Here is an 8,321-nt window from a genome sequence, read left to right on the forward strand (position 1 = left end):
TCTCTGCTCTTATTTCAGCTGAGGCTGGAGGGCAGCGAGAGGACGAGGCAGGAGGTGGGAGAGGAGGCCGAGTCCAGCCCAGGGGCTCAGCAGGGAGGGAGCAGAGCTCGCTCACCAGCTAAAGCTCAGCTGGGGACCTGGAGGGAGCAGAAACCCCTGGCATCCCCTCCAAGCACACCCGACCCCCGAGTAAGGCTGCACAGAGCAGCAGCTTCCCACTAACTGGGTCCCCTCTGCACCCACCTCCACCCCATGCCTGCAGAGCCCCGGGCTGCCTAGTGCTTCTGCACTGGAGGGCATGTCTGCCTGCATCTTGCATGGATCATCCTCCCCTCTGGCTGCGCACAAAATCTTTTCCTGCCCCAGCACAGGCATTAAGCAACCCCAAAACCAGGTACTACAGCAGAGCCCAGCCCTGGCACACTGCAGTGGTGATGAACAGGAAGGGGGAATGTCACTCGTGGCACTGTGGGAGGACAGGGCCCCCCGTCCCATCCCCGCTGGGCAGGGGGATGACCAGTGAAAGACTTGCTTTGACAAGTGTCTCTGTGCCCAGCTGTAGGAGCTGGAAAGCCCTCACACCAAGCCCTGTCCACAGCACAGAAAGTTGAGCCTCTGTAGAGGAGGAGTTTGCAGGCTCCAGCCAGCACTGGGGCTACACAGGATCAGGGTAGCTCTGGCCTCTGCTTTGACCCTGGAATGGACTTGAGTGGGATAAACATGACAATTCCACCCACCCCAGGCACTGCGATCCTCCCTCCCACCCATCACTCCCACCAGCCAGGCTGGGACCCACGCCAGTACCTCCTGCCTCAAGTTGACTCTGGTGACTTGTGAGCAAGGCAGGGACACGGCCAGCACCCCTGCCAGCACAAACCACAGCAGCCAAATCCAGGCGACTTGCCCCCCCCAGTAGCCCAAGGCCACCCTCCCACAGGGGCAGGGCTGCCAGTGGGGCAAAGAGCCACACTGGGACCACCCGCTCCCAGCAGCAAAGGCTGCCTAGGCTTTTGTGAAGTTGACCTGAAATGGGACTTTTGCCTTTTTCACATCTACACATCCTTAAGACCCAGCCAGGCCAGAGGAGACCAAATCTTAAAACCCAGGAGCCTAAGGCCAGGACTGGGCTCAGACAGACCTCCCCACCCCACGGGACTGCCAAACCCCCACCTTGTTCCCAAGCAGCCTGACACAGGGGGGGTAAGCAAAAGACCAAAAGCTGCTGCAAGATGTGCAGGCAACACTCCAAGGGAAGGGCTGAGTGAGAGCAGTGGCTCTTTCGTGCCTCCTGTGCTGCAAGCAGAGAGAAGGAGCCTGGGCTGGAAGCGGGGACCAGGGGGCTGCTCTGTTCCCCCAGGCTGTGCTACACCCCAGTACCATAGATTCCACCTCCCCCAGCATGCAAGCCATAAGCAGGTCCAGCAGGCAGTGGTTTGTCTAATGAGCTTTAATGGTGATCAAGTAGAAGGGAGGCAGCACCGCCATGCCCTGTAGTGGGTCCCACACCGTTCACCGAGCTCCCTCTGCCGCCAGCCCGGAGCCCTTCCCCAAGAAGCTCTTTGGCCAGAGGTAGCCCATCGCTGGGACACAGAGCTGAGTGTCAAGAGGCACCTGATGGTGCTCCAGAACCAATGCCCTCCTCCACAGGGTTTACGGATGGCAGCATGGAGGGACAGGAGGTGTAAGCAGCCTGCTGCCACCTCCACTGCAGTCCTGTGGCTGTGGTTACTGAACTGTGCAATGCTCAGGCACGGAAGGTTGTTCTTCAAGGGGTGCCAGGCACCTCTGGGAATGCAGCGTGGTACCTGCAGCCCATGGCACAGAGAAGGGAGGGCAGACGGGAGCTCAGAAGAGACTTATTCCCCTCCTTCCTCTCAAAACTGAATCCAAAACAGCCCCTCCAACACCCACCAGGTCCGTGTGTGCAAAACTGGCCTCCAGCATGGCCCCAGGCAGCCAGCCGGCAAAGACAAGGAGCCAGGCTGGTGTGCCCGAAGCTCCCCGCTCCTCCTCGTCCCTCACAGGGCCAGGTGGCAAAGGCGCATGGGCTCCATGTTGGCCCCCCCGTCGCTGAAGCAGGTGCTGAAGAAGGGGCAGTATCTCTCCGCAGAGACCTGGTGGAAGGTGAAGAGGTGGGACATGTCCCCGGCATTGAAGAAGGTGACAGTGCCCTCCTGGCAGTCCAGGAAGACCCCCACTTTCCGGGGGGGGCGTTGGGGAGTCAGGCGCACCCAGGGGGTGGCGGTGGCCCAGTACTCCGTCCTGTTCCGCAGGCGAAGCGTCCAGTAGCCATTCTCCGGGCACAGCTTGACCTTTGCCGCCCGGTCCACAGCCTCGGCAGCCACCCCCAGGTCCCACTTGGTTTTGCTGCCCACCCAGACCTCCCAGTAGTGCTGGCCACTGTCAAAGGTCTGTGAGCCCAGGATGTTGACGCACTGACGGAAGCGCCGGGGGCTGCTGGGGACGGGCTGGGCTCGATTCCTCTCTGTCACTGCTGTCAGGTCTCTGGAGAAGACCAGGTTGGGGTGGGCTGACTCAGGGTCGAATGTAAGAGGGGCAGGAGCTGTAGAGACATCGAGCACGGCATTTTACCCATTGCGTATTCCCTCTGCAGAGAATCCCCGGCCCTGCCACCATGCAGCACATCCATCCCTCACACCGATCCACTCACCGGGGCAGATGGACTGCAGCATCCGTCTCCAGAAGATGTACTGCAAGGGGCCGCTGCGGCTGTCCCTGTAGTGCTCCAGGTTGAAGGCAGGCTGGGTCTCAACGTGCACCGAGGGCCTGGAGCAGAGAGAATGGCAGTCAACCACTCCGCTGTGCCGCTAGCGAGGCACATGAGAAGAGCGTGGTCAGGACTGCACCACGCTACCGGCATGTGACAGATTTGGTAAAGATGGGACACAAACCTCCCTGGCAGCTGCTTGCTCTGCCTGCTGCAGTGCTACCCCCAGCATGGTAAATGGCTTGGGGCAGAGGTGTTGTGGACTGAGACAGATCTGGCAGCACCGCTCATGGAGCGGTGACCCATGGCAGACCAGCACCCAGCACACCCAAACAGGACTCCTGCACGGGTGAACACACCAGGCCTGCAGAGCCAGGCTGCATCCCACTGCAGCTCCCAGGGAGGTAGGGGACAAGGACACACTCCCCTATGGCAGTTCTGGCCCTCAGCTACTTGCAGCCTCAGACAAACCTGCACCTTGGGGTCAGTTTTGCAGCCCTGTGAGTTGTAAGAAGCTAAGAAAGGGCAGAAATGCCAAAGCACCCAAGTCTGTGGCATCAGCCTTGCTCCTGCTTGCAGCATGCGTGGCTCTTGCATCCATTCCAAACCAGCATGTCTCCTCCACCTGCTCTTCCAGCCCAGCCATCTAAACACACATGCTCCCTGGGAAGAGCGTCCAACATGCTGGGGACCAGCCCCCACGTGGCACAGCACCAGCAGCTCGCTGAGCAATTTGTGATGCTTTTAAAACTTGAGATAAGATCCCTCCCCCATGTGGCCCCAGCCAGGGACAGAGATAAGCTCCTGAAAAGGGAATTGGCTTCTTTCATGCCAGACACGTACCTGATATCCAGGCTCTCCACCTGCAGTGAGGAGCAGAGAGAATTAGCAGTCACTGTCTGTAATTCATGCAGCTGCACAAATAAACTCCCTGTCCTGCCTCCTGCTGTCATGCAGCAGAGAGAGACGAAACCAACCTACCAGGACCCACACCCTGGGGGAAACTGACGGGGCACTGGGGCCAAGGCAATTTCACAGGGGTGACAGAGAAGGAGTAAGGCTCCCAAGACCCACCACATCTGAGAGATCACCAGAACCTTTGTGGCTAAAGCCTCCAGACTCCAAGGGATTGGGGTCGATAATCCAGAGGGATGGCAGTGAGAACGACTTCCAGGTACAGCCTAGTGCTGTCATTTAGAACTTTCCCCATCCCAAACTGGGATCCCGAAACATCCCTCAGCCTCCTGCCAGGGTCAGCCAAGCACACTCACCTCCAGCAATGAGACTTCTTCCATCTTGCTCAGGGTCTGCTCTATGCGTTCTATGTCCCTCTGAAGCACTGACATTCCCTCCTCCAACCGGTGGACGTCCCCATGCAGCTGTGCCAGTGACTGCTCTTCCTTTTCACCCAGCTCTGCCAGCACAGCTCTCTCCTCTTCCTCCAAGATCTGATGAAGGCGGGCAAACTCTGCCCGGATCTTGAAGTTCAGCTCCCCAGACACCTTCTGAGCAGAGGGAAAAGGCAGAAGATGAGTCTGGCAACTACAACACACAAGGAGGTACACAGGATGGCTGGGCCCATTACCCTGCTTACAGAGTCTGGGAAATCAAAGAGTCTCAGACATACCCACAACTTCTTGGATAGAGAACAGGACACAAGGACAACTTTCAAGGTTGCAGAGCCAAAGGGGGAAAAATAATAATAAATAAAAAATAAAAAAAAATCCTTGCACACAGCCACAGTGGGAGCCCACAGCGCTCTCCCACACCACCAGGAATTTGCTTGTGTGCAATACTGGAGCTCTTTTGCTTTTCTGGAGCTGCAGACTCAGCTGTTCAGGTTAGTTAGGATTTATTTCAAATCGTGCCAGACTCCGCAGAGCTGCCTGACACTGGCAACTTGTTCTTTTTCTCCGATACCTCTGTCTCTCAGGGCTTCTGTCTGTATGGGAGAGACGGGGGAGCTGCACAAACTAATCTCTGTAGTTAAGGCTGATAAAATCCCATTCAGCTCTTTTCAGAGGTCACTTTTTTCCAGTTGTTTAGTCGGCCAGCCAGCCTTGTGGTGCTCTCACTGCCTTCCTGCCTGTTTACAAGAGACAGCCAATGACTTTTTATTTTCCCAATCTTTGAGCTTCTAATCTCTAAGTGCAACCTTAGCCCTCATTATTTTCTTGAGGAGTGCTTCCTGAAATGCACATCCCTTTCTACCAGCAGGAAACCCATCTCCCCCAGAGTACATCTGAAGCTTCACCAGCCGGCACGGCATCCCAGCCTCCCTTTGCTCCAGCAGGTGCTTGTGCTGACACACCAGAACTGCAGAGGACATGCATGGCCTCCCTGTTCAGATCAGCAATTTGCTCCTTTACTCTTGAAACACGTCTGAGTCAGCTCTTCCACTGCAACAGGACATCAGCCACATGTGGTTATTTGCTAATACTTCTTCATTAACCTCAAAGGTCTATTCCAAGTCTGGCAGTGGGACAGAGGTATGAAACAGGGCAGGCAGGGGGATCAGAGACTCCCGTCAGAAGACAGTCTCCCATCAGTTTTATCTCACCTCTGAACTATTTCTGTTTTCCTTACTCTCCTTCCTTGGCTTTTAATACTTTTACATCACTCAAGAAGGAAACGCAGTCAGCCTGTGGCTGTTCTTGCTTCATTGATCAGTGACAAGTAGGCAGCCTGGTGCCACTCAAGCCCATAGAGAGCACTCGGGTTCCTCACATCATCTTGGAGCTTTGCAGAGAATCCAAATGTGGTCCTTGTGACAAGTCCACTGCTCTCTGCAGTGCCAACACTGCTGCTGACCCAGCTTCTTCAGCTTTGCTGCCACCCCTTCAGACACACAAGAGGATTTTAGAGCTTCCAAGAATTAACCCTCTCCCAAAGTGGCAGCGCTGCGGGGCCCGAACAGGCTGCTCAGCTGACAGCTCTCACCACCCGCCCTGTCTCAGCTCTGCTGCACCTTGTAAATGCTGTATTAATGAGTGCTTAATGGCTCTTCGCAAAGCCTCTACTGAATGTTCAGTACTGATGGGCTTTGGCCTACATATGGGGGAGTTTGTTCAGATCCCTACATAGTTATTTGTCTAGATTGGTACAAGAAGCCGAGCTAAATCTCAGCTGAAGTGATACACAGATCCTCTATGAACATTACTCCAGAGGCTGTACAAAAAGCAGCTATCACAGGGTGTTACCGTCAGGCCACAGATATCTTCCTGTGTTGCACGCTTCCTCCGCAAGAAGTTCTCCATCTCCTTCTGACGAGCTTGCAAAGCATCTTCCAGGTGCTTCTGCAGGAACAAGGAAAAGAAGGTGAGGAGACCATTTCACTGCTCTGCTGTGATTCAGGAGCAATCCTAATTCCTGAGGCCAGCATTAGAGGGAAGCTGCAACAAGATTTCTTATAAAGGTACTAAGAAGAAAGCACCTGATGCACAGGCTTGAGAACCTTGTAAGTGTGCACATAATGAGACAAATTTATTTTTAAGACTGGGAGCTCCAGCCTGGGATATCTTGTTTGCAGAAGGTTTAAACCCTGTGTGCTGCGAACCAACTTGTGGAGGGACTGACCCTTCAGGCAGTACACCCGGCACAAGCAGTCCTCACCCCTGGCTGCGTGGTCCCTACACGAGAAACAACGAGGCTGTGGTAGAAGTCAGGCACAGCAGTGATGGAAAACAAATGCAAGAGAAGAAAGTGTCCGAAAGACAGGCAGCTGGAAGGAAATAGGGAGAGGGAATGAGTAAAGAAGAGACAAAGATGTCATTGCACTCGGGTCAGGTGAGGCACGCACAGGGGTCCCCCCCACAGGGCTCACGTGGTGCCTGTACCCTTCTCCCCCAGACGAGTAGAAGCTGCTCACCTGCATCTTGTGCCGGTGCTCCGTGGATCCGCAGCGCCGCACCTTCTCCACCAGCCCCGAGAGCAGGTAGTGGGTGCGGAAAGCCCGGCTGGGGAACTCTCGGCGGCACTGGGGGCAGGAGGGAACGCGGGTGCAGCTCTCCCAGTAGCCCTGGATGCAGGCCTTGCAGAAATGGTGCATGCAGTCCAGCATGACGGGCTCGCTGAAGAGTTCACAGCAGATGGCACACGTCAGCTCCTCCCGCAGGCTCCGGTCCTGGCTCCTGCCGGCCATCCCTGCTGGCACACGGGAACCACCCTGAGTTTCTTGCCACTGCCATCCCAAAATTCCCTTCCCTCTGAGCTAAAGCAGGCTTCTCCCTCCCCTCACACTGGGCTCTGCTGGGTGCTCTGGGGCAGGGTTTGGTTACCAACCCTTGGGTGAGAGGCACAGGACCTGCCCAGGCGCCCCTCGGGCCTGTATCCAGCCCTGGAAAGCCCCAAACGGTGGGAATGAGAGAAAAATCCTGGCAAAGGGTCAGTCCCTTTGCAGAATAACAACTCTCCGCTTCCCATTACTCCAGCAAACCTACTCACAGGGACTGGCTGTGTGTCCCTGACAGGGCCCCAGTGAAGGGCTCACCCGGCCCAAGGGCTGCAAGCAGCCACCCTGCAGCCTGCGGATCCCCTCAACCCCAGAGCCCGGCAGGGCCGCATCCTGCACCCCCCCCCCCCCCCCCACGCCGCCATTCCGCTACAAGGGGAGCCCACCTGCACCCCCCGGTGCGGCTTGAGGTGCGCACCCCGGCCTGCACCACGCAACCCCCGCTCCCCGGGGTACAGACCCGGGCACCCCGCGGCACCCACCGCCCTCAAGCCCCTCGATGTCCCCCCCCGGGCCCCCTCCAGCCCACGCACCGCACCGCACCGCAGCCTCCCAACTTGGAACCTCCGCTCCGCCCCGCCCCGCCCGCGGACTGACACCCACCTCGACCAATCACCTTGCGGATGTACCGCCTACCCGTCCGTTCATTGGATGGAAGATGGGGCCGGGAGGGGCTCCGGCATGTGACGTGTCACGTGTGCGGGGGGCGGGACAGCTGCCGGGGCCTCGCGGGCGCCGCCCGTGGGAGGGCGCGTGCTGCGTGGGGTTGGGTTGCTTTGCATTGCGTTGCATTTAATTGCGTTGCATTTAATTGCGTTGCATTGCATTGCGTTGCGTTTCATTGCATTGCATTTCATTGCATTGCATTGCATTTCATTGCGTTGCGTTGCATTTCATTGCATTGCGTTGCCTTTCATTGCATTGCATTTCATTACGTTGCATTGCGTTTCATTGCACTTCATTGCGTTGTGTTTCATTGCATTGCATTTCATTGCGTTGCATTGCGTTGCATTGCATTTCATTTCATTGCATTTCATTTCATTGCATTGCATTGCATTACATTGCGTTGCACTGCTCCTGTACTGCACTGCCCTCGAACTGCACTGCCCCTGCACTGCCCTGCTGCTGCATTCAGGAACCAGAGCTTAGAAATAAGCCCCAGGGAAAAGCCTCCCTCTCTCCTCCCCGGTTTCCCTTAGCCAGAGGTCTGGAGCTTGCAGAAACTGAGCCAGCTTGCCAAGTCACGGGGCTTTCAAGAGGGCAACTCCAAGCAATGCTTTGGGGTCACGGCTTCAGGTTTTGCCCAGCAATCGCAGGGACTGCGGGCTTGTTGGCAAAAGAAAGAAGGAAGGGTTTTCAGCC

General features: G+C 56.6%; 1 protein-coding gene across 4 annotated transcripts; it reads right to left on the reverse strand.

The window, feature by feature from the left end:
- Nucleotides 1–1,437: 1,437 nt before the first annotated feature.
- On the reverse strand, nt 1,438–7,546 carry LOC142044342 (zinc-binding protein A33-like). Of its 4 annotated transcripts, none has more exons than XM_075056657.1 (7): nt 7,493–7,546; nt 6,597–6,871; nt 5,929–6,024; nt 4,000–4,233; nt 3,572–3,591; nt 2,672–2,787; nt 1,438–2,563 (listed from the first exon to the last, which is right to left on the reverse strand). In XM_075056657.1, exons 2-7 carry the CDS (start codon nt 6,867–6,869, stop codon nt 2,019–2,021), a joined length of 1,284 nt encoding a protein of 427 aa, XP_074912758.1. In that variant the 5' UTR covers nt 6,870–6,871; nt 7,493–7,546; the 3' UTR covers nt 1,438–2,018. The 4 variants fall into 4 exon arrangements, with proteins under 4 accessions (XP_074912758.1, XP_074912760.1, XP_074912761.1 ...); XM_075056659.1 differs by having other exon boundaries at nt 7,503–7,538; XM_075056660.1 differs by having other exon boundaries at nt 7,498–7,517.
- Nucleotides 7,547–8,321: the final 775 nt, after the last annotated feature.

This window comes from Buteo buteo, chromosome 24 (genome assembly GCF_964188355.1).
Source record: "Buteo buteo chromosome 24, bButBut1.hap1.1, whole genome shotgun sequence".
NCBI classification, from domain to species: Eukaryota; Metazoa; Chordata; class Aves; order Accipitriformes; family Accipitridae; genus Buteo; species Buteo buteo.

Coding starts and splice junctions, on each gene's coding strand:
- LOC142044342 (XM_075056657.1), bottom strand. CDS start 6,869: ATGGCCGGCAGGAGCCAGGACCGGAGCCTGCGGGAGGAGCTGACGTGT. Junction 2,788..3,571: donor GTGGAGAGCCTGGATATCAG/GTACGTGTCTGG, acceptor TCTCTGCTCCAG/GCCCTCGGTGCACGTTGAGA. Junction 2,564..2,671: donor GCTGCAGTCCATCTGCCCCG/GTGAGTGGATCG, acceptor ATGTCTCTACAG/CTCCTGCCCCTCTTACATTC.